Source organism: Bombus vancouverensis, chromosome 1, assembly GCF_051014615.1.
Source record: "Bombus vancouverensis nearcticus chromosome 1, iyBomVanc1_principal, whole genome shotgun sequence".
Lineage (NCBI taxonomy): Eukaryota > Metazoa > Arthropoda > Insecta > Hymenoptera > Apidae > Bombus > Bombus vancouverensis.
Window position 1 is genome coordinate 10102273 of NC_134911.1, and position 26533 is coordinate 10128805.

The 26533-nt window shown below is 43.6% G+C and overlaps 1 protein-coding gene across 2 annotated transcripts in view; it reads left to right on the forward strand.

Moving 5' to 3' along the window:
- The first annotated feature begins 765 nt into the window (after positions 1–765).
- Positions 766–26533, forward strand: part of shaker (potassium voltage-gated channel protein Shaker) — a 238443-nt gene continuing 212675 nt past the window's right edge. Inside the window, exons 1-3 of one of the 2 annotated variants that reach the window (XM_033328122.2) lie at positions 766–924; positions 3663–4193; positions 7100–8169. In XM_033328122.2, the coding sequence (XP_033184013.1) occupies positions 8000–8169 (170 nt within the window). In that variant the 5' untranslated portion in view covers positions 766–924; positions 3663–4193; positions 7100–7999. Of the gene's footprint in view, positions 925–3662; positions 4194–7099; positions 8170–26533 lie in introns of those variants that run through there. The other variant, XM_033328119.2, reaches the window with a different exon arrangement.

A 26533-nucleotide genomic window follows, 5' to 3' on the forward strand; every position in this document is an offset into this window, starting at 1 on the left:
GGCAGTGAGGCGAAACGTTGGGCTCCGCGCGGGAGTCTCGTGGCCGCCCGCCTTTTCTTTTAAGTCGGGGTGCCTTTTTCCTTACACCCACCCCCGGCCCTCTTTTCGTCGCCCTCGCAGATCTACGGACCCATTGTCGCTCTATTTTCAAAGCACGCGAGTACCTCGCTCCGACTCATCGCCGTGATCGTTTCGCGTACGATCTCGTCACGGTTCGTTCTTCTGGTTCCGTTTCTTTTCTTCCGATCTCTTTTTTTTTTTTGCCTTGATCTCATCGGTTCGCCATGAGATTAGCCGTGGAGAGATGGTCCGGGATGCGATTTGCAGGCTGATTGCATCGCATTTGCAAGAGCACGCACAGAAGGGAAACTAGAGGGAAAAAGAGGAGAGAGAAACGGAGAAGGGGATAGAGACGGGATACTCGAAACGGGACGGTGATACTCGCGGAGACACCGTGAACGGCAGTTCGCTGCGGTACCGAAGGATCGTAGCAAGAAGACCGGTGGTGCGTGACCTCCGGCTCTAGCCACATGATACCGTGTTCGGTGCGTGCACGATCTCGTTACGGTTCTTTCAACAAGAAGAGGATATCGTGCGTTTCCCTGGTGATCATTGCGACGTATTGGTGGTATCGGTGGGTCGGTGCCGGTGTCGTTTGTCGCGGCAATATAATTCGGCGCTCGGTGGCAAAAAAGCAAGAATCGCGTTTCGTTTAGTGGCTGTTCGATGTCCCGAGTGAACGAAGAAAGGGAGAGGTGCAACGTGATCCGGTAGCGCGCCGCGACGTTGCCAATGTCAATGTTAACAGTGCTTGGAAGACGGTCACGGTGATATCGCTGTTGTACATACATGTATTTACGTCTATGTGTTTCCCTTGGCTCGACAACAGAACGGTTGCACGAGTGGATATAAAGAGTGTGAGAGGTAAAAAACGAAGAAAACAAGGTGCCACGAGCGTAGCACCGAAGGGCGGAGAACAGTGGGACTTTTGTTAGGGTATTCGGAGGAATGGTCGCGATCGAAGAGTTCGGGTGGATCGAGGAGGATCGAGAGGTCGAAACGATTCGATTTCTTGAAAGCAGAGGAACAGAGGTGCCGCGTGTGCTTCTCTTGCCCGCGACCTCTCTCACGCACCGCCAATGCGGCTGAGATCGCGCGATCTCATTGGCTGCAATCGTGCCGTGGTGTCGGCGATGGGTACGTCCAAGTTCGATGTTCGTGTTTGACCGAGGGGTACGCGTGTATTTTCTCTGTCACGCTTCTTCCTTTCGCTCTCTTCGAGTTCTTCTCCTCGACGAACGTTCCTTTGTCTTCTGCAGGTTTTCCCAATCTTCGCCGACCGTTTCTTCTTCTTTTTCTCCTTCGATGTTCTCCCGCAAATTTAACGCGTTCCTCGTGTAATCGTCTCTCGGTATACGTTTCGCGAGAACCGGCCTCCCAGTTTTCGTTGGAACGCGATCACGAACGCGTAATGCGCCGTGTTTATATTTCTCCGTCGTTGGTGTTGTGCCTGTGTGTCGTATCGTGCGATTGCGTGAACGGTAGAACGATTTCTCTGTGTAAATCATTTGGACGATAGCGATCGAGTGTGCGGAGAGACCATCGCAACTCCACTCTATGAGCGTTTCAAGACGTATCGGGTATCGTTATTCGCGGAAGCAATATACGCTCGAGTCGCGTTGAACCTAGACGTCGCGACCTAAGGAACGATCATGGTTGACTATCGCCGCTCACGCGACCGTCCAACAGTTTGAACTTTTAAACATCGATACACGATGTCGACGTTTGCTTAATGGTAAAACTTAGCCTTGTTACCGAGCATCTATCGAGCAATTCCAACGCGGCGTTTCATCGTCACGAATCAAAAGTGCGGTATTTCTGTTTGTTGTTCTGGTCGCGAAGCTTTCGTTTAAAACGTGAACCCGTTAGATATACGTGATAGCAATCGAGTGTGGTTATCTCGGCCGGGAAAAGGACGTGGCAAGGGAAACAAAGGGTAGGAAAGGGAAGGCATAATCAAGGTCGTTGATTCCTGCTTTGCTTCACGCGACCACTTACTTCGCTGCACCGGCAGTTTTTCATGCCACGCGAGCCGATAGTTCTCGTTTGACGATTTCCACACGTGTATATCTCGCATTCACAATCAATACACCGTTATGACTATTTGCTAAGTGTCGTTAAAGCGCGTCGTGTGTGATTCTCCTACAACGCTTACGTCTCTCCTCTACTTTCTCCCGTCTATATACTTCCGCTTTTTGATTCTCTACATTACCTTTATCTCTGCTTTATCTCGTCACGAACCAGATGGACTGTTACGCGGTCACGAGACCAGTTTAAACGCGAAGAATGAAATTCTCGTATAATCTTTACTACCCTGGCCAATAACCTTGGCTGAGATTGTACGTACACATACACGCGCACACATACATACACACAACACACACATATATTTTTTATTCCTCTTTACGGCTCTATTCAGCTCGCTACGCTTATTTACTTACCCTTCGACCACTTTCTGCACTCTGTTCACCTCCTTCTTTTTATATTTAAGGGGCTCTGTTACGATGCTCGCCATCGCTTCCTCTATGTAATTTTTATATTTATCCGTTTTAAATTTCGAGTCAGAACTTTCCGAGTTCGTCTCGTCTCGCTGGATAGCGATATTGCCGAAAGAGCGATATCTCGTAGAAATTTCTCGGCCATACGTACACGTACGTTCGAGGAAGCTTGGATACGTTCTTGGACGGGGGAACGACTTAGGCTGTTCGTTTATAGCGAAATGCCATTCGCATTTAAGTATCTCGTACGGAGTTTCGAAATATATTCAGCCAGAAGACGAAGGTTCATACATTCGCGTTCGTCCTTTTTCAACCTACCGAGCAATCGTTATCTTCGATAGAGCCTATCTACTAAGCACAAGCCATAGTAACGCGATCTCTGTAACACCTCTGACTGTATCGCGCGGTTAATCGACCTCAATTCATTAATTTGCCAATTGGACGCGAACGACGTAATTCCGCCACAGTTAGGGAAAAGATATTACTCGGTTTGGATTTGTCACTTTGTTTATTAATTAATTATTCAGTAGGGGTGGCTCTATCGCGAGCATCCAACTCTTGACAGAAATCACGATCCATCATCCTCCTGGCACGTAGTAGCTGGTTTTTTTATTCCACAGGCTGTCATCTTCCCCTTCGCGCTTCTTCGTCTCTTTGCATTTGTCTCCGTGTGTCTCGGCCCGTGGACGACGTTAGGAAACGACCTGTGGCGTTTCTAGCGATGCCAGTCACGCTGTTGTTCCTTCGTGAAAGCGATAATTACTGAGGCGGCGTCGGGAACGCCACTTCGAACGCCACTTCGCAAAGAAGCTTCCTATTCTTTGGAACGCGTGATAATTCTTCCGTTTCCTTCTTCCGAGTCATACGTTGCGAAAATTTTCGTACGAGTAGACTATTGTTTCGCCTTCCCACAAACGATAGACTCTCTGGTATTGTCGATTCGCCGTTTTCTCTCTCCTTCTGTCCCTCGAACACACGAGATTCGTTTACGCGTTTACAAACGATTTTTCTGCAACGATTTAGCGATATCCTGTTAGAGGAAAATTAACTGAAACGTAGGATACGTGCGAACCGACTACTTTAACTTGCTTCACGATCCCGCAGATGGCAGTGGTTCGGTCGAGGCGAGCAGCGGGCATCGTCGCAACTAATCGGCAGTAAACTCGCGCGGAAATGTCGATCCGAGTCGAGAGGCGAAGGAAGATCGAAATCGAGCTTGTGCGTGGCTACGGATCTTCGTCGTGGAGAACAACGACCGTGTGGCTGGCTTCAGGCCAATACAAATCTAGCTAAAGGGTGAACGTGAAAACCAGGTGGAAGTGGAAGGTGGAAAAACAGAAGGCAGAGAAAGGGAAGACAGACAGAGGAAGTAAGGAAGGAAGACCGAAGACGTTTCATAGTGAAATATTCGTGCTTTTGATTATATTCTCGTGTGCGGTGCAAGATGCGCTCGCGACGCCGTGACGGCGGTTGAAGGACGAAGAAACCGAGTGGCTCGTACAGCAGCCCTCGATTCCACCTGCCGACTCTCTTTTTCTTTTCGTTTTCCACGTCAACGAGACGCCGCACCACTCAGTATTCTTCTTCGCTTCGTCGCTTATCTCCTCGGCTTCACCGTTTCGCCGCCCGACAAAGGTGAGGAGAATCCCACGTGAGAAACAAATCAAATCGCGAAATACTTGCATTGTTCGTAGATTTTCGTTCCGTGTCGTTTCTTTCGAGTTGTTGCCGTTCTTTTAGTATTAGAACGTTCGCGAGAAACAGACGTTCGCGAGCATCTCGTCCTCCCAGCAACCGATGGTCTTTGAATTTTTTTTTTTTTATTTATTTATTTGGATTTTACAATTTGTCCAGTAGGACATTTGGTAAAATATTATAGCGGTATACTAATATAACATGTGGGTGGCTACCCCCAGCGGGGTACCACCATCGTGTTTGTTAGGTTATGTCCTTTGTGAGATCTGTTGGGTGTTTCCTTTTTAATCTTCTTTTTATGCTTGATGTGTCGACCGTTTCCGCTGCCAGCCGGTTTGGGTGCGTTGCTATTCTTTCTCCGTACCTTCTTGCACTTTTGTTAATCTCCTCCTTGACCGTTGATATTCCCAGGTCTTTCCGTATGTCCTCGTTCCTAACGTACCATGGCGCGTTTACTATTGTTCTGAGTATTTTAGATTGCATTGCCTCTATTTTGGTTATATGGCTCATTGCTGCTGTTCCCCATAGTGCTATTCCGTATGTTCTTTGAAAAGTGTGTACCTAAAATGTATGGGGAAAAGTAAGCGATGACGAGTATACTCGTCGAACACAGTGTGACTGTTATAATATGGAATTAAGTTGTAACGAAATGACTGTTTTATTTTTTTCATTTTATTATCGACAGGGCTCGTCATCAACACGAAATATCGTCATTTCTTCGTGACGAGTATACTCGTCAAAGATGGCTGACTGGTTAATACTACGGTCCACGCGACTTAAGCTCAGAGAGGGTTAAATCCGGCAACATATTGACGATACAAATGTTTTCGCATAATGCGATTAGGAACGATTTTGAAAGAAAGCAAACAACTTGGAAACAATTTTCCTTCAATGTTCCATAAACAAAATATCGACAAATATTTTCGATTGCGTTGCCGGTCTTTGAATAGCGTGCAGTTGTTTCAATAACACGATCCAGTTTCTTCGAGCATCCGAGTCGCGTGTTTCGCGTTAATCTAGAAAAATGTATCGTCCTTTTGGTTGCTGGGAAGAGGAGAACTCTGCGTCTAATTCTGCGGCAAATTTCGCAGATCGCGATGTGAAATAATTGCGCTGTCTCGAGTCGGAACTTGCTGGAATACCGATCCGTGGATGTCTAATCGCCAAAACGTTCCGTTGCCACCGAGAAATCTCATCGATCTTGACAACTTTCCCGCCGGAATTAGACCATAGTTTGCCCGGGATTGTCTTACACTTCGCTTTGTCTTCTGCTCGTTCGATCGATAGCAGCGTCGATGGAATTGGAATTCGTCGCGGCTCGGCAAATCGAAAGTTCAGCCGGTTCGTTGGCTGGTCAACCGTGCTACCGTAGTTTCCATCCGCCCACAAATTGATAGTTCCCCCTTCGGCCAGATCGTCGTTCCTTTGTCGCGCGACAAGAAATCTCTGCATATAACGAGATTTTTCCCGTTCGTGAAAATAGGAGCGGTCGGTGGCTCGTAAATTCGGTCTGGCCATTTCCTCCGCCACGTTGTCCCAGCTGAATTACGACTGCCAGAAATGACATTAATTCCACGGAGAAACGAATTAATTTCGTCGGAACCTGGTTAGCGTTTATATCGCGGTACAATTGCTTGTTTTCGCCTTCGTCGATTTTGCTATATTTCATCTACGCGGCCAATTCAACGCGAGCTGATGTAATCGATGTAATCGAGCGAGTCGCATTCCAAGACACGCTGGCTGCCTGTTAATTGAAAATCTTCAATATTTCCTGGTTAGTCGGACGCGACAAGCGCGTCGCGTCCACGCAAAATGTCCGTTACGATATATTCCGAGCAGAATTTCTATTACAGTGCAAAAAATAAGCGAAGCAACATAAGCTGTAATTTTGATTATTATCGCGCGAATCTCTGGATATTTTGCCGAGTGCGAAACACACGCGCCTGATTCGGAAGCTTTTCCTTTCGCGTGTTTCAAACTCCGCTTCGTGTCGTATAATATTTCGTATTCGAACGCGTGCACTTCTGATCGATGCGAATATTTTTGTTTAATTGGCACATCTTGTGGCAAGTTCGTTAGAAATTTTCGAGAATTATCGTATGCCTGATTTCTATCGTGCGAAAGTAATTAGCGTCGATTATGGTACACGAGATGGTACACGAGGCGATCCCGTTTACAAAGAGGCTGAAAATTTTATGAACGCTCCTCGTAGGAGTGTCACTCAATAGCTTCTTTGTCTTCGAGGCTTCTATTTTATAATGAACGACCTTAGGTAAATAGATATAGCTAACCTTTGTCTGTAGCCTGGAACTTGAGTTCGTCACTTGCATTGTTTACGGCTTATAATCTCCAGCCTCGATTTTTGTATCTCTGCGGAAAATCTGAAATATTACGCACGCTCTTGTCAAGAGACACGCGTCGCGAAGTAGCTTCTCGACTGATGAAAATTCATGGAATCGAGTGCGGGTTCGGCGTCTTGTTTCGCTCTTCGTTCTCCTCGCCTCTCGGGGTTGTCTCGTGTTCTCTGCAGAAACCGTAAGATCCAAGAGCAGTTTGTCGACTTTCGATTGCGATACGATGGCATACGGTATGTAAAATTGAATTGCCGACCGTTACGAAGTTTGACGAGCCTCGGCGAACGATTTGGCGTGATGGTTAAACAAAGTTCGAAAGCGGTGTATTTCGGCGACGCGAGGCTCGGCTGGTAGTTAGACGAGCTGCGCGACTAAGGCAGAAGTCGGACTCGATATGGTTAAAACTTTGTTGCATTCGCTGCAACGTACTTTGCCTAGACTCGAGAAAAGCAGGACGCAGGGATAAACTAAAAAGCGTGTTTGTGTTCGCAGCGAAGGCCAGGCAAAACACGTGAGAAAAAACCTGAGGCGACACGGAGCCACGAAGAAACGTAGGATTGGAAAAGGAAGGGAGGCGGAAGGGAAGAGGGAACGAGGCGAAGCCGAGAGCTAGCAAGTGGAAAAAGAGAAGAAAAGGAGTAAAACACGGAGGAAGGTATCGTCGGAGGAAAGCTGCACCAATAGCAGAAGCAATCGAAGAGAGAAACGACCAGGTGGTTCGGCAACGAGCTTTTTCGTTCGTGGAATGTGGATCGGGCAAAGGTGGTGCGGGGCCGAAAAAGCCTTGTGAAGAAACTAAGGATTAGATGGTGGAGGTGCTGGAGAGGCGGGCTAGGGAGCCTACGGGGCCGATCAAGGCACCTCGCACCTACCCAGGGCCTGGCAGCCCTGCGAACCGCGTCCTCGCTAGAGTGCACTCGCAACCGCGTCGGCGGCTGCGTCTCTCCTACGTTCTTTTCCACCATGATTTCTTAATTTCAAGGCTGTTCGCTCTTCTTACCGATTGTTATTCGTCGCGGCAGCAGGCCAAAGCAGGCGAAGCGGCGCAGCTTGCTTCCAATTTACTACCCGTCGAGGACATTGGTCGCGCGGACCTCTTCGGCTTGCAGAGGAGGCTGGAGATCGAGGTCGGGGCGCGTGGCGCCGCGAGTGCAGTTGTCGGCGGCGGATACGAGCACGCGGAACGCTCGAATTCTGAACGCGGCGGTGGCGTATCGGATCGGCTACGGATCGAGAAAAGGTGCTGCGAGCAGAACAAGGTGACAAGGGGGGAGGATAAGTGGTGGTGGGAAAAAGTGGTGCCGCAGAAGAGAGCAGTGGTTTCGGCCGGGCCAGAAGATCGTGCGGAGCCCAGGAAGGGCTCCTTAGGAAGGAGCGAGACTGGCGAGCGCAATGTGGCAAAGCGGCGGCATGGGCGCCCATGCGGCCAACAATCCATGGATGAAATTAATGGGCATTGTCCACAAGGAGAGGAGGCATCACGATTCGGGCTCTGCCGCTGCCGCCGCTTCCGGTGTTCAGGGCTCTGCGACTACTGGCAGCAACGACCGGACGCTCAATCAGTGAGTCATACCACTGCTACGCTTTTCTTTCTTCTTCTATCTTTTTCTTACCTCTTTTAGTTTCCTTTTTATAGAGCAAGTTTTTAGCGCGCGCGATCAACTTTACGCCGTAGAACCGACTCTAGTTTACGACCGAACGGAGCGGGCTTTCGCCCGAGGTAGTTCGTATTCAACGAGAGTCCAGCATACTTTTTCAGCGGAGAGTACTCGAATGCGCTGCGTTTGTTGGTTTACTCCGCTTTACGAGTTCGAATTCAACAGCCGTTTTACTTCCGCACAAGCGCGACCATGTGGCGCTAATCATTTTTATAAGGAAGAAGGGAAATCGCGTTTTCCAAATTGGCCATCGTAGTTTCCAGGCCTTTCTCCCCTCAAAGGTTTTAAGCGAGAATCGAAATTACGCGGAAAATCGCGGTGATAGCTTTCACGGCTAGAAGAATACCTCGACGTTTCTTACTATCAGGCGATGATTAATCGAAAGCAAATGCGGATAATTTAACATTAGTTTTCCACTCGTTTAACTGGCCTCTTTTTATCTCCTCTCGCGGGGATTGCACAGCCTGTCGCGGCAATTTAATAAATTACAACTCAATCGCGATATCAGCATCTGCTACGGGATCGAGCTTCTCTCACCCTCTGCTTCTTTCGTCGATACAGCCGCGCAATGTTCGATTCAAAGAAACCAGCATCCTGCTACGTGTTTCGTCCTTGTTCAAGAGAATCGTCTTTAGACGACGATCTCGAGCAAATCTCTCTTCCGTTTGCTCACACGCGTTCGTAATATCGATTGCACGTTTGGTCGCTGGCTACCGAGCTTGGTCCAGCCGTGTAATGAAACCGTCAAGTGAAAAAGAGCACTCGAGAGGGTAAAGCACTGCTCTTTGCGTTGACGAAGAGTTCTATGCACGTAGCTTATCGGCGGTAGCCTGCCGCGTTGATCGCACGGAAATATTTCTCGTGGTCTGGCATCGGACAGCAGATTAAAGGTGAATCGCGCAGGGAAGGGGTGGCGAAAGATATCTCCGATATCGGAAGCGTCTCGAACAAAGCTGATAACCGTGTACAATGGCTTTGGCTTTATTTGCCCGAGCGACAAAACTCCTGCAGGATCTTTTGATGGTTCCACGTCCTCTGCCTCGATACGCCCATCGGGGCATTGTCGATTTTGAAAAATCCGCGGACAAGCATCGGCCTCTTTGTTTCTCTTTCGCCTGGTTTTCAACGATGCCGAGTGTTTTCCTCGGCACCGCTCTAACAATGCCACGTCGCTTGCTGCTCCACCACTTTCGCAACCGCTGCTGCATACAAACGCAGCCCGTAAACGTCGTATCGTGGCGCAGCAAGTCCGCGTGCCGGAGCGAGTGTTGCTACGATTAAAAACCACCCCTACGCTTTTTCGCTTTTCTTTTCTTCTTTCTATTCGTTTGTTTTTCGTTCTCCAAGGGTTTAGGTTGCCACCAAAGCAAACAACAAGCAAGGGGTACGTGGGAGGGAAAGGGACACAGGCATCGCTCCTCCGCCATTCACAATGCTTCCTCCCCTTTTTCCATTCAGCTCCATGCGCCAGACCTACTTGTTTTCTGATAAATACTTTCTCTTTGAATTTCGAGCCTGTTATTCCGACTTCGTCGCTCTGCGACCGATCTTTCCATTCGATCGTCCACGCAGATCGTATTCGCAGAGGCCGTCTACCGAGTCGTAGCCAAAAATTTCCCTCGCGTTCCGCATTGGCTCGTCTTCCAACTTGAACGTCCTTTGGAAAGACTAACCCATTGTTAGCACGCGACCTTCTTCTCGCGGATCTCGATGCTCCTTAACACTAGAACTACCGACAGTTACCACGAAGCTATTTCTACCAAAACCAGAGAAAACGACTGGTCTTTAAAAAATACGTAATAATAGAATATTTTTATGTTTATTGATTTACTTTCTTAAAAAAGCAATTTTTCATTTCAATTTAGTATAATTTTCGTATTATTAATCCATCTGGGACCATAATCCCTAAACAAGGGTTGACACATTTATAAAATTGTAGAACCAGTCATTTTGACCGGTTTGGTATTTCTAGTGTTAGCATCCAACGATCCAGCGATCGATCCGGAATTTTCCTGATAACTGATATCGAATGATGCGCGGTAAAAATTTGAAAAACGTGTGGCAAATTGTAGAAAACGGGACCCTTTTACACTTTAACAAGTACCAGTCATTTTGACTGGTATTGGTATAAATAGCCTCTACGCAAAATTATTTTCAGTTTGAATACACAAAAATGAAAATAAAATTCATTGTATTATTTTTTTAGTTATCGTTGCGAAAGTCATTGCACCATTGCGGAAAAAAACATAACATGAAGTAGGAATTTTAAAATAAAATTGTAAAACCAGTCAATTTCACTGGTGTGATAGTTCTGGTGTTAAACGCGGAGAAATACCAACGAGGTATAACAGGTTCGCTTGGTCTAGAGTTTCGCAGAAATGGCAATTTTCCGCACGATAGATTAGAATTCTAATATTTTTTTCTAATAATAATTCTTCAAGGTGGTTGTCGTTAACCGGTTCGAGTAGCTTCTCGCATTTTACGATATACAAATCTTGGCTGTTTTCGTTTAGCACCTGTTTCGTGAGGATGCTAAGGTACGCTCGGTAAACTCATTCCGGACGGGCCATTAAAGGATAGCTAATTTCCTTTTTCGAATTTGCTGCAAGTGGCAGCTGCGTTTCCTATGCAAATTCCACTCTGTACATCCGCTACGCTTTGGCTAATTTTTCTAGTACTTCGTTCTGGAAATATTTATCAAATTTCGCTTAGAAGAATACTTCGTTTATTTCACGATACTACGCGAACTGTATTTCGATAAAATGGGAAATATATTCTCCAGTTGCCTACTTTAATTAGGAATTCCCGATTAGTACGATCTTCCGGAAGAAGCAATATCGCTTTAAAGAAGAAGTAACCGTAGCTTCGCTATCCTCTTTCCCGTTTCCGTACGACCTTCCTCTCTCGCCTTACTGTCCGTATCGTTAGCCAAGTCGAGTACTGCGGTCAATTCTCTTCGTGAATTCCTTTTATCACGTATTTATTATTAAAAGGAGCTTGAAAATTGCAGTTTCTTCGATCCACCGATTCCTACGCGTTCCTACAGAAACTTGATTTTTCACTCTCAATGCAGTTGAGAATATCTTCTCCCTGCGGATAATTCAATACGCGTCGAGTATCGAATTATACATTCGCCGATTCGATGCGAACTAACACGTGGTGATTTTTATGCTATCGTATTGTAACACGTCAGTACGCCCTATCTATCGTTACCCGTAATTCTCTGAGTGCAATTATTCGTGCATTTACTTTGCATTGATACGTAGCGGCCAATTGCCTTAGGAAAAGTTTCAAGTTGAAACGGAAAACTCAAAAACTGGCAAAGACCCATATTATTGTGCTTTTTAATACTGACGTTGTTTTTAGTTACAAGACTGTTATTGCTGTTTCTTGTAATCGTCGTCTTAAGGTTTTATCTCGTAACAGAGAGGGAGAGAGAGATAGAGAGAAAATGTGTGGATGAATGTATAATAGAAAAATATATTTGAGCAAGTTTATGTTTAAGTACAATGTGTATGCTAGTCCAGATCGCAGGCTGACAGCGTTACTTTACGAAAGAGCTTCGAAGCCATGGGTCTATGGTTATCCATAGTTATCCACGGTTATCATCTGTGCAACGCGTGTTCCTAAAAAACTATGAGGCTGAGAGGCCCTTTAAATTGATTTATCGCTAAACAATTTTCAATGGCTTCGAGGACTAAGAAAACTAAACATTAGAAAAGATTTTTTTTTATTATTTAATTTGTACTTTACAATTTGTCCAGCTGGACATTTGGTAAATTTGGATTAAAAAAGGTATGGAGTTTTCCATTTCAACACTTTAACTACAGTTATACAGGCAGGTTAACTTCTTGTGGTAACATCCGTTGATAGAAATGTATGAACGTGCTTCCTATGATGTTCTTTTGGTATTGTAGCTACGTTCGAAATCGGCATACATTATCTCTGTACATATACTTGTCTCAATATATCTTGCTATTACAAATTCATTCACTCGTTCCTTTATCAAACAAGGCTACGCGTTAACCACCTTAGATAATATTAATCTACGCGAAACTCTCTGTTGAGAATTGTGGATCTTAATTGCCGAAATAAAAGTAAAGGAACGCTAAGGTTACACTTAGGATTCATATTAAAATAGTTATAGATTTATTTAATAAACGATTTCCAGGATCTTCGTCGATGTAAATTTGTACGCGTCTCAGCTCTTTCTTTGTCTCGCCATCTTTCATACCACACTGCCAATGGAACAGTCATATTCATCTGTTTTTCGAGACGTCGCGCACACACATACTTCCGCACACTCATATTCACATACGTGTGTCGCTACTACGCGGCCAATCTAGTCTAGTACACGAAATTATACATATTTCAATACTCTCCTCTTCCTTTCTCACTGTCTTTTGATTTAAGAAACCATCGTTCTATCACGAGTGCATTGTCGTACACGTCGTATGGAACAGTATATTACTTTTTCACGTTTGGACAATGAACGTAATTAATAATTCGAGAAATGTTCGAATATGATTTATCCTGGTCAAATGACTCGATCAATGAATTAGGTTAAGGGGGAAGAGCGAGCCTGGCGCCCTCCTTGCATCTTCGACTGTTATTTTGATCCGTCTGTTAATTACAAACTCGATATTCCTTATTGGAATTCGATATCGACTGGCAAATTTTGTTTACTAAAGTATTTGATACGCACGCCAACACCGACATAAGCAATTTCGTTTTATAACGATGGAATGTTCGTATGAGAGGCGACGCGTAAATACACGTTTGATGCAGCCGGGTTTATACAGTTCTATTCGACCAATTACACGTTCCCGATATCGTGTGCCGACGCCGAGTAAAATCGTCTGGAAATAATTGTCGCGACCCGATATCACGATGAATCGAGCCACTGGAATCCGCGAGCTCCTCGAAACTGTAAACGAAAATGTTATCGCGATGGCGATCCGGATTTGGAGAAACGCATTAACCCGCTCTAAATCCTACGTTATCGACCGAGTGCTGGATAAATCGCAGCGAAAGTGGGATTCTTTGGGTACAGGCGTGGTCGCGCGTCTGGTCATCGAAATCGAGAAAGTCGGTATCGCGTCGCAGAAGCGATCAATCCGAGCGTTGGAAAGAGAAGTTCGCGCAATTGTACAATTCGCGAGGATCTTGTCGCACGCGAGAAAGAGGACCAGAGAGCTGCGTAATATTTGTCTGGCAAACGCAGTTTCGATTTACGCGAAGCCAGAGTTCGTGACATACAAACGCGACGAAACACCTTTCGTTGCTGTTAATTATGCACTGCCGCGGTTACTAATTACGCGATATTGATGCGCTGCGATTCAGGACGCGAACCGCTTCTTTTAATGACATCACACTTGCCCTGCTGAAAATATTCAAGTGACGGGATACAAGACCGTTCGGCAGAGGCGTTACGAATATGCAGACGAGCGCTAGGGTTTCAAGCGAGGAAGGAAGATTTTCTATTTGCTTGTTAAATCGATCGCTAGCTGAAACGCGAGAGAAGATCGCGCGTAAAATTTCTCTTATTGTGGCGACGTGAAGGCGATCCGAAGTTGAATCCGAATTTTCATTCCCCTCATTTCGCAACGCAAACTCCCCTCCAGCGATATTCGTTTTTCCGGTGAATGTTTTCCGATGCAGATTGCACAATCAACCGCGAGAGTTTTAATTCCGAACTAGATATCTCAAAAACTTGAGACGTTTATTTCAGTTAATCCTTATGGCCAGTAGCTCGGTTATGCCGGAAAATTGCAAATTTTCGTTATCTCGTACGTAAGAGAATATGTAAGAGGAAACTCGACTTTTGGTAGAGTAATCAGATCTTCCCTTTTTTCTTTTCTTTTTCTTTTTTTTTTTTTTTGATTTTCTACTTGTTTTCTATAACAGGATGAAATAAAACAAAAGGTGATAATGGTTGTAGAAACAAAAGACAGACATCTCGTTAGGCTACAAGATAAGGCAAACGTTTAATATTTAAACAAACGACAGGTATATCGGTAGATGTATGGAGATATAGATCTTTCAGTAGTGTAACAGCACGATTTCTAACTCTAAATATATTTACATGGATACTGTAGACGCAAATAAAAGCCAGTTGTATTACGGCTAACTCGTAATAGCTTTGTGTATTGTTTGTGGATTGAAGTCAACGATAGGATAGCCGGTGGTCGAGGTGCATTGTCATTGAAGGTTATCAACGATATGGCTCGTCTTTGTAACTTTCACTCGCTTTAAGGCTATATTTATCCTACTAATCCTAGTCCCGTGGCACAAGTTACGTCGTCGTTTAAATATTTCACCGAGAATCGCGAAACTGGAGGATTACCTCGAATCCATCGTGCCAGCAGGAAGTAATAGCCCACCGGGATACACTCGTCGATTCTATGGTATACTGTCACGCTATAATTGTATTTCTAATTACGACACTGTTTGCTCGTCACATTGCTCGTTTTCCCGATCGATTTAGCCAAACGATACGTACTTTTTCTCATTAATCTAACGTAATTAAGGAGCATCGCTTCTTAACGCGTTAACCATTACCCAGTTATTAGCTGTTTCTGACGAATATACTCGTCATGAAGAGACGGCAATATTTAGCGTTATGACGAGTATACTCGTCATGGAGAAAGTGAAGTATTTTGCGTTATGACGAGTATACTCGTCGTGGAGAAAGTGAAATATTTTTCGTTATGACGAGTATACTCGTCGTGAAGAAAGTGAAGTATTTTGCGTTATGACGAGTATACTCGTCATGAAGAAAGTGAAATGTTTTGCGTTATGACGAGTATACTCGTCATGAAGAAAGTGAAGTATTTTGCGTTATGACGAGTATACTCGTCATGAAGAAAGTGAAATATTTTGCGTTATGACGAGTATACTCGTCATGAAGAAAGTGAAATATTTTGCGTTATGACGAGTGTGCTCGTCATGCGTAAAAAGTAGTTGCAATTTGCTGTTTAAATTGCGATTTTGCAATTGCGGTAAAACCCAGTGATAAAATTGAAAAGTGAAACGGACATTTCGGTACAATTTAATTCCACGTTACGACAGCCACACATACCCTGTGCTTGACGAGCATACTCGTCATCGTTTACCTTTTCCGACACATTTGAAGAGGTCGCAACTGATTAATATTTTCAAATACAGTTTTACGCGATATGGCAAGATATAGTTGCTGACGATCGCGCTAATTTCTCGCTAATATAAGTTTCAACAGATTGCTGAAGTCGCGGTTTAGTATAAAAAAAAAACAGCCGAGTGGAGCCAGGGTGAATCGCGCGGACATGACAACATGTTGACCGTAAAGGGATTAATGGGCCATGAATACGCGATACAGCAATCTGCGTATGCCAGCAGCACAGAAAGTAAAACCGCACAAGCGGAACTGGAACGTGCTGCTTCTTTCTATTACGGCGTTCCGTAGCATCGACGCTTTCGTCCGGTAGATGGTTTTTCGTTCTACGAAAAGCGGCAACCTGTTCCCAAGCGGCAGCATTAATTTTATTAACAAATTAATCGACTGACGTTCGTAAAGTCTTACGCTTTTTGTCGGCGCACTTAGCGGCGATCGTATTCGATATGGGAGGTTTTTAACGGTGACGCGGTGGCCCTGGTAAGTCTGACGAACGGCCAAACTTCGCTTGGCCTGACCCTGTTTTTGTTTCCTGTTCGGCCCACGGTCACATTCTACATGGCGTTACGCGTGCCAACTAAATCTATTCCCAGGCAACTCGATTGGGATTTGCTGCGTCACGCTGTGCCAAAAATTTCTTTTATTATCTCTGTTACGTACCGCTTTGTTACGTTTCGTTGGTTATATCTTAAATTCGTTCCTTCTCTACCCGTATCTCGTTCTTGCGACTAATAATTCTGCTTTTGTCAGCGCGTTTATGTCGTTCTCGGCCAAGAGTTTGTGGCCAAGTTTGTCGGATTCGGGATACTTCATCGGCGAGAAGGTCAGAATTATTTGCCCTGGTTAAATTCATTTTTCGACTTTCGAAACGGGTTATTTATTCCAGACGATTCCATGCCAGCGTGTATTTCTTTCTTATCTACAAGTCTTGCTATTCGAAAAATGATCAAATCCCTCGATAGGAAAATTAAGAGAAAAAGGGAAATCGATGAATCTACGAATTCAAGGTAGACGTTAATAAAGGGATAGGTCTCTTATGGCTTGTGGCATTATTAACCATGCCACTTTATAGAGAATTGCACGACTAGTTATTATACCAACCACTTGGTCGTACACACTTCTCTAACTAACTCATACTAACAACAAAGTTTGTAATTAATAACTACGATCCGTTTTGACACGTCGAAATTTACCTATTTTCTTCGATGCGTATCGTACGCCATTAACGACAACGGATTTAATATTTAAAATAGCCAGGAAGATTTTGTTTATCGTTTGTTAAATGCATTATGAATCTAACACGGAAAGCAGGCTACTCATTGATCGTAACATCGATCGACGAGTTGCTCCTGTACGAAGGTGTATCGAGTATCGGAGCCATTCGTTAGCGATTCGGTCATTCGTTAGCAACAGATGTCGATCTTCTGTTTCCTGCGCGCAGCCAGGTTTCCATAAATCTTCCTTAAATTAACCGAATTAACTACCGCCTTGTGATCGCACCGAATAGCTCGTTCATTTCTGGTATCGCGAATTGCTGCTCCCTTGCACGAATACCTGTACATAATTCGATGTTCCATACGATTGATACGTGCAACTAATGTTTCGTTTACGGACCAATTGCGTCCAGACTAATATCGCGAGAAACAGTCTGCATTTGCAGAATTTGTCGAACATTTTAAATGCCACTCGCTCGTCCAAGAAACGGTCGATTTAATAGTCACTTTCGATTATAGAAACAAAGCATATATTTTTTTACCAGATTCACCAGATATTAAAGTTAGCTGAGAATCGTCTAAGAATTTTTCACAATTTCACTTTTTTTTATCGACGATCGATCCTTCCAGGAACGTTAGAATATTAATTCCCAGAGACGAATTAAAGAGCTCGTACGAGATTCGAACCTAAAAGCTCTTGAACTAAAGATCAGATACTCTAATCGCTTCTTTGAGAAACCTTTTACATTTTATCTTCGTGGTGCAGGTATTTTAGCAGCGCAGATACATCGCCTGTGCTTTAATTCCCCGTTGCTATCTCGTATATTGCTCGTATTGGTCGTGAAAAATGAACGATATTAATATTTCCAGCGATCTTGTCCCACACGATAGTTGTATCAGTTATCGCGAAATATAGCACGTGTGTCTAATTGGTTTCTATCATTCCGTTGAAATATAAGTCTAACTCTTTTAATGGACGAGTTTTCGACTATTTTGAATAATACTCGAACAGCTTTATCGTGGAATCATCGGGGCTTGGTAAACATAAGATGGTAGTTTGCGGTTTATTCGCACGGTTGGTTACTTTGCGAAAATAAACTTGAAATTTCCGCGAGAAAAGGTTTTCGAGCGAGGAAAGGCCAGCGAGCTTTATTTCCTCGTAGGAATTTATACCTCGACGAAAGAATCGGCGAGGACTGTTTTCCCTGTCTCGAGAATTCTCGTGCGCTTGTTTGTAGCGATTTAAATAATAGAACAAACTCTTCGCGGATATTCCCTCCGATTTCTCTCTTTATCCTCCACCTTCTGCCCCTCTCTAACCTTCCAGAACGATACATCCACGTACATCGCGGCAAGTACATGTTTGCCGGACGTAAATCGGAAATTTTCGCCCACCTGTGCAAAATAGATTTTCCTAGTTCCCATAGCTGCGAAATCCATCCAAGAGATTTTTGTCCAGACGTCCCATTTCGATACTCCGATTGAATCTTGGCAACGAGACGCCGAATATCTACGAACGTAGCCGAATAGAAAATCGCTGGTAGCGCGATCGTTGAAGAGCTGCCGATCGCCTCGTTGGTTAAATCGGCGTGCGTTGCGTCCGAAGAGAAAGAGAAGGTTATTTGCTGAAAACGACCATCGGCGGAGAACGTAAAATCGGCGATTACGATCCGCCTTTTGTTCGCCCGAGGAGCATCTTTGCGGCCGAAGATGATCTCAAGGATCGAACGATTCTCGGCTTTGTTTCACCCTTATCGATGATAAGAGGTATCAAAAATGGTAGCCAGTTTAAACGGATGCAATATCTTTCTAGCTGGTGTTTCCTTCGCCAACGACATTTGCATACTTGGTATCTGCTGCGATTCTTATCTGTCGCTCGTAGCTTACTTAGTTTTATATTATACCGCGGCGTTCCGTTTTCGCACCTTCGACGAAACTCCGTCGTTCTTCGTCGTAGGAACTTTGATCGACGAGCTTTCTCGATATTATCTGCCAACACGATACCTGTATAGGTGAAGAGCCGGTGGAGGGAGTAAGAATCAATGGCTTGCGGTCAATTTGATCGAGCACGTCCGATACATTGGTGTTAAGGGAAATAAATGATAATGGAAGAAGCCGAGGCAGCGTTGCTTTCATTGTTCTTTCTACTCGCGTGTCGAACACTCACCAATACCCGGACTATTTTCCAGGTTCGCGTTCCAGACGAGTCAAATACATTTATTTAAGCCGCCAGCTTCGTTATAGAAATTATGCCTTACACCATATCCCTCTTAATCGAATCGAATATTTCACCTTGTTACGTCGCGTAACACTCTACCTAGACCAGGTCACACACCGCGGGCAAGATGGCAACTAGATGTCTTCGGATACTTACTGCGTACCCTCAATAGTCTCAAGTACCTTCCATAAATCTCAGGAATTTCCTAGTCGAGGTCCTTCAAACCGAACAATCATCTGTTTTCCGAATCATTTCTAAAGACCATTGTCTACTACGGCTTGACAAGGGAAAGTTAGTTTTTCTAACGTACGATGCAACTTTCCTCCTACTAACCACTTTCTATCGAGGGCGGCTAAGACCCTTCCTAGTCCACCAACCTTCGTTTAACCAATCAACAACGAAGCCTATTTCTCTCGCTCTCTTAGCCAAAATCGTCACCAACAAATCCGATGGTCCCGTGCGCTAGACACACCCATCCTTAGCTTACCTACGCTATAGCATCGTCTCCGAACAGCACTGATTTTCCATCCTCCGAACAGTCAACATCCTTTGACCGGGAATACACCCGTAGATCAGTCACTCACTCATCTTATACGTACGCACCAGCGTAACTGTCTTCTTTACAAGTTGTTAGAATAAACGGTGATATATAACTTACTATACAGTGTTACATTCATTGAACCACCTCTGTTATCTTAACCGAAACAGGGGAACGACTATTTCGCGGCGTCGATTAACCGAATCGTAGCGAGAATTTACGCCTCTCGCTGACGCGTTTTCCTAGCGACCGCGTCTCTCCGCGAACGGTCGTAACACACCTCAAGGTCGGTGACTCTTTACGTTCGAGGCGGCCACCAGCTGTGCACATAGAATTAAGCGGACCGTAATAATCCTAAGGAAGGCTTTTTGATTTACTGTTAAGGCCGTTAATTGGCATAAAACATCTTCAAGTCAAGAGCTTCCTTATGGTTATTGCTCCATCAGGTAAAAATTGTGGAAACGTGGGTTTTCCCGGGATTCCAGTGGTGGGGCGATCACCATCGAATAATAGTTTTCCTTTGCGACAGTATCGCCACCGAACTTCACTGGTTCATCATCTTTAGAACAGTCAACATCTCTTTACCAGGTTTCCACTCTTAGATCAGCCACCTATTTTGCTATCTACGCACCAGCGTAACTATCTTCTCTACAAAGTTGTTGGAAATATACAGGGTGGTTGGTAGGCAGGGTGGTACAAGCGGAAAGAGGGTGATTCTACGCGAAAAAAGAAGTCGAAAATATAGAATAACAATTTTTCGTTCGAGGCTTTGTTTTCGAGAAAATCGATTTTGAATTTTCGCTCGGTACGCGTGCACTTTATCGCGTCTCGTTATAACGGATCTTACTGTAGATCGTTGTCTCGATGGGAAAATTAAAAAACAAATTTTTATTCTATATTTTCGACTTCTTTTTTCGCGTAGAATCACCCCCTTTGCGCTTGTACCACCAGTTACCAACCACCCTGTATAATATTAGGTCATCCCATAAGTTCGTGCCGACTTTTGTGTATACATTTCATGTGTCGATTTATAAACATATGGCGATAAGGGACCAATGCACTTGAGCTTAGCTGATCGAGAACAGGCTAGAGCAGATTTTCGTGGGTATAAGATCGTAATATAGCGAACAGAGCGACTCCTAACAGTAAAAAATCACGAGTGAAATGCGTATCCATTTTCGACATCTCGTGTTATATGAATTTCGGAAAGGAAGTTCTGTAACAATTGCCACGAAAAACATATGTGCTGTTTACGGAGAAAATGCGCTTTCATCTCGCACCTGTAGGAAGTGGTTCCAACGTTTTAGAGTTGGGAATTTCTGTTTAGAAGACGAGGAACGCTGCGGGCGTCGTCCTCGGACAGACGAAGATAAAATTCGGGATCTTGTTGAAAAATCACGAAGTTCGACAGTTCAAGAGATGTGAAATGTTCTGAAAATACCTAGGACAACGATTCATAGGTGTTTAAAAAAGATAACATATATAACCGCTCGAAAAACGGCACGAACTTATGGGATGACCTAATATCTTTGAACTGTTAATCAAGCATTCTACTCATTAAACTACCTCTATTATCCTAATCGAAATAGGGGATCGGTCAAATCGTGTCGTCGATTGTCTCATCGTAACGGGGATTTACGACTCCCGTTGGCACGCTTCCTCGCGATTGCGTCTCTCCGCGACTGGTCGAAGAAACATCGGTTGTATGTGAGGTGGTTGGTGGAAGTGTCCACAAAAAAATACTCTCGTTCAACGAAAAAGGTTTATTAAACTATTAACAATCAACAATTAACGATCAACAATTAACGATCAACAATTAACGATCAACAATTAACGATCAACAATTAACGATCAACAATTAACGATCAACAATTAACGATCAACAATTAACGATTAACGATTAACTATCAAGAGTTAACACTAGAACTACCGATAGTTAACACGAAGCTATTTCTACCAAAACCAGTCAAAATGACTTATCTTTTAAAAAATACGTAATAAATATTACTGATTTATTACTTTCTTACAGAAGCAATTCCATGTTACGTGGTATGGTCCCTAAGCGAGGGTTGACACATTTATAAAATTGTAGAACCAGTCATTTTGACTGGTGTGATATTTCTAGTGTTATCATCCAGCGATCTAGCGATCGATCCGGAACTTTCCTGATAACTGATATCGTCGTATCGAATGATACGCGGTAAAAATTTGAAAAACGTGTGGCAAATTGTAGAAAACAAGAAAACTGGTTAATTGGCCTTCAATAAACAGATTGCAGAACTCTTCTACACTTTGACAAGTACCAGTCATTTCGACTGGTATTGGTACAAGTAGCCTTGATACAAAATTATTTTCAGTTTGAATACATAAAGAACGAAATAAAATTCATTATATCATTCTTTTAGTTATCGTTGCGAAAGTCATTACACCATTGCGGGGGAAAAATATAACACGAGGTAGGAATTATAAAATAAAATTGTAAAACCAGTCAATTTGACTGGTGTGGTAGTTCTAGCGTTAAGAATCACGTATCTTGAATTGTGTTTGCTTTACTATGACGCTAAACCTTTCGCACTTCGCAGCTCAGCGCAGAATGAATCTTTTGTTCGAAACCAAGCGGATTTTTTTCGATATCCCTACTACGCACGCGTTTATTAGATGTCCGCCACAGTATGCATTCCTCCGAATATTCGGCGAAAAAACCGTAGGGATATCGATGGTACCATTAGGCATATCGACGCTTTAAAGGTATAGCGCTTTGTGTCGCGAAGCCGTTGCAAAGTTCCGTGGTCGAGTGCCACCACATATGTATCTTGAATGACCATCGTATTCATTCATAAGCAACGAATACGTAATGGAAAAATATCGTAAAAAGTATTCAATTCAGGTCTGAAAGCTGGAAGGTAGTTAAGCGACACCGGGCGCGTTCCAAGAAATAGCCTGTCGCATGGCTAACCAATGAATTTGTTTCCCTTCGAGCGTATCGAATCGCGTACGATGCTCTCGCGAGGAAAAGGCCGTTAGATGGGCCGACGTAAAACACGGCCGGCGTGGAAATGCGAAAGTTTTTTCGACGCGACGCGACGTTTCGTGCCTATATGCGATGTATTTATAGATCACGCGAGCTACAGAGCCAACAAAGGTACGCTCCTACACACGCTCGGATCAACTATGAATAGTCGTCTGGTGCCGAAAGTCGGCGTGATTTATGGGGCCTGCCACGCTGTATTTTTCCGCGAACATGCGGCAAAGAAATGGAAAGAAATATGCTGGCTGGTCGATATTAGAAAATAGCGAAAATTAATTTGCACAGTTGTATTTTAATCGCGTGACTCTGACGGCTAAACGACGCGGGGACAGCTTTGGTAGCACGTGCTTCGGTACTCGCTGCGTCGTCGCCGAGGAACGCTCAGGAAGGTGTGAAATTCAACGGCGAGAAGGGAAAATAACGCGAGAGGTGAAAATTGTTGCCATACGCAACTTACGTGTTCGCGTATCTTGCGGAGAGATGCAGGAGTCGGAAAAAGGGAAATTTGCTGGGAAAATTAGGGGCGGGACGAGTTAGAAGGAAAATATGTTTCAACTGCGAGAAGAAAATACCGGCGAAGGGTTTTTCATTTTCACAATGTACATGTCCACGCCTACGAGCTCAAATTCCCCGAGTGTTCGTCCTCCCATAGTTTACCCTCAATTAACTTTTGCGAAGCAGCCACTTTTACTTGTGTGGAAAAATGCGAAAGCGTGTGCATATTCGTCCATTCTTTCACGAAGACTAAACTTAGATTAAACTTATCTCGTGATTAAATTTCTCGCGGTGAGAAGTTTGAAAATATTGAAATATCCACTCAATTTTGGAAGCTGTTGCCTTTCAATTACGAGCACGTCCCTTTTATTAAATTTTGAAAACCCTCATTAGCCTCCACGTGTTCGTCTTTATTAATTTCAGGTAAAAAAAAAAAAAGATATACATTTTTGGATACTTGGTTCGGTTTATAGATTTTCTTCTGCAAACTGCACCGCCAAGATTTTACGTAATTCCCTTCCGTTCCGTTGATTTTTATTCTAATAACGTTGACGGCTGGGCCGCGGCGAATTAATCTCGATGGGAGAAACGGAAATACCGATGGAAAGTGTGCCCGTGCTTCTGCATCGTGCGCGGTTTCGTAAATCATCCTGACGAGCTAATTACATTTCAGCTTCGCTGGGAAAATTGATATCGAACGCGCTCGGTTCATAATCGGTTGATAGTTTCGAGGCAGGGTTACACGCGCTTCGATAGCACGCGCTTAAAAAATATTTGCAATATTTTCTGCGTGATCGTTTCGTCATTGAATAAATATTTGTCGTTAGATAGCGCGCGGTAATGCTCTAAAACGATTGAAGGTAATTATAACTTCGTTGTCGCTAATAATCGCAGCGATCAATTAGGCTAGCTGGCAGTAACGCTGATAACGAAAATGATTTAATTATTGGAAATATACTACCGCGTGATTATCATTACGAGTATTGCACGATAGGACAGAATATTAGATAGAGAAATTTTACTCTCGCGTAAGCTATACATTTCCAGAATACACAGCTACAGGAAGATATTTCACTAAGTTCTCTCTCTAAACAGTTAGACATACGTGTGACAATTTTTCTCTCTTAACACGTTCTGCTCCTTAATACTCTTTCAAACCTCTCTTCTTTGGCTCTCGCTTTAAACACCCTCTCATCATGTAGCTACCGTTCATCCTTCACAACACTCACCCCATCGTATACGCTCTCGTTGTCGCCCAGCCTCTCATCTACTTCTAGGGTCGTTTTTCGCCGCACACTGTACCATACTTGGTTTTACAACATTTTCTTTTTTTCCTGTTCAACTCCACACGCTACTCGTTCTGTTCGCCCGGACGATCTCTCATGGTAGGATTAAAAAATTCCATCGTTGATCGGCATATTTAGTACATCGGTAAGCCGCGACAAGTTAGGACGCTTGCGACCATTACGCTAAATTAATTGTTTGTACGACGATGCGCTTACGAGTACAGTTTAGTTTGGCGAGCAAGTTGTCAACGCTTTTCTACGGAGACGAAGGAACGATTTCACTCCTGTTCTGTATTAATATGCTACATCTGCAGCAATTGTCGTCATTCTTGCATCGTATATATATATAGCGTGTCTAGTTAGTCAGATTTATTAGCGGAGACATAATGCGGAGTCCGTCTGTTTAGGCAGTAGTTTGTCCCAGTTTCGGTCAGACGTCTTGGGACGTTTAAAGGGATGTCCTGAATTAGAATGTTCTAAAACAGCGTCTTTTTGTGATTTTTTTTTAGAAGGGAAAGAAGGAAATGAAGTTATTGAATTTTGAGGTATGGTTTTATATATATTTAACGAATACAAAAAAATTTTTTTTATGGTAAAAGAGAATATTATAACAGATTTGCGAGCCTATTTCATGGGCTGCAGTTTTCAATCGGCGTGAAAGATCCATCTCGTAATTCTTGACTGAAACGAAAAACCAAAAAAGGATTAAATTATTATATATTGTTCTTCTCGGTGAACGAAAAAAAAGGCAGAAAATAGTGTGAAATTAAAAATTTTGTCGAGTTTAAAGACAAGATGTGTTTTTTAAAAAGAGAAACTAACTTTAAGGTACTATAACGATTATTTAAATAAACTTTTTGACGAACTTTTTTAGTTCATCGAGAAGAAAAATATATAATAATTTAATCCTTTTTTGGTTTTTAGTTTCGTTGAAAACTGTAGCCCATGAAATAGACTCACAAATCTGTTATAATATTCTCTTTTACTTTAAAACAAATTTTTTTGTATTCGTTAAATATACATATAAACCATACTTCAAAATTCAATAACATCATTTCTTTCTTACCCTTCTAAAAAAAATCACAAAAAGACGCTGTTTTAGAACGTTCTAATTCAGGACACCCCCTTAAGTCGCAACCGTTCGGCCTCCGTTAGCCCGTGCGTTTCATTTTTATGTTCCATTCAAATTCTCTTGCAGTTCACACGCAGAATCGCTCGAATAATTGTTCCATCGTACACCTGCCCTGTATAATCCGCTTTCAGTGACGAATTTCGAGAACAGTGTTGATTTCGAATCTCGAGTTGTTCGGCATCTGGCGATCGTTACTGATTCAGAAACGACGTCATCGTTACAGTTCAAATGTTGCTCGCTGCTTGGTCGATATCGCGCGCTATTTTTTCCTTCGAATATGAATGGAGGATATCTTGGAAACGTAGAAGACTTCTAATTCTATCGTGATAATTATACGATCGGTAGAGAGGTGAGAAACTCACGGAGAGGCTGCTGAAACGAATTGAAAATTGCGATTGCATTGCGAAGAGATGGCAAAGGCGAGGAAATTATTTCGCTCTCGACTTGCTACTTGCTCGGTCATCCCAGTTTCCTTCGATTTCGCCGATGCATTTATCAACGTGCTGACACGCGCCATTCGTCCGTCGTGGAAACACGAGTTGGCCGGTTGCGGATTTGCACGATAAAACGATTGGTCAGGATCTGTCCGATGGAAAGCTCGTAACGCGAACTCGATAAGTTCTACGTTCCGTTTTTTTCATTCCTGGTTTTGCTTGATCGATGATTTACGAGATGATTTACGAGACGCAAGGAAAACATCCGAATCTGGCCAGCGATTAAAAACGCCGCAGCCACATTCAAACGCGACTAATTCGTTTCGTCTGACGTTCTAGGAATTCTACTTGGCAGTAGATCGTGGCAAAACAGTTCTCGCGAACCTGTGCAGAGTTCTACGCTCCTAATTACCGTTACAGGTAAATATCAGGTTCGGTAATGGAATTATCCACGTTAGATTTGCCACAGCGTCGGAGTTTTATATTAGGTTGTCCGAAAAGTTTCTGTCGTTTCATAAGGTTTTTGTTTTATATTATTTTATTCGATTAGGTATCATCCATTTCGTTCTATTTTTATTATTATGTTCGTGCATAATTCAATAAACTGATACAAAATATTGTGCGTCTATTATTTCCTTACAAAACGGAAGAAACTTTTCGGACAAACTATACGGGGTGGTTGGTAACTGGTGGTATAAGCGGAAAGGGGGTGATTCTACGCGGAAAAAGAAGTCGAAAATATAGAATAAAAATTTTTCGTCTGAGGCTTT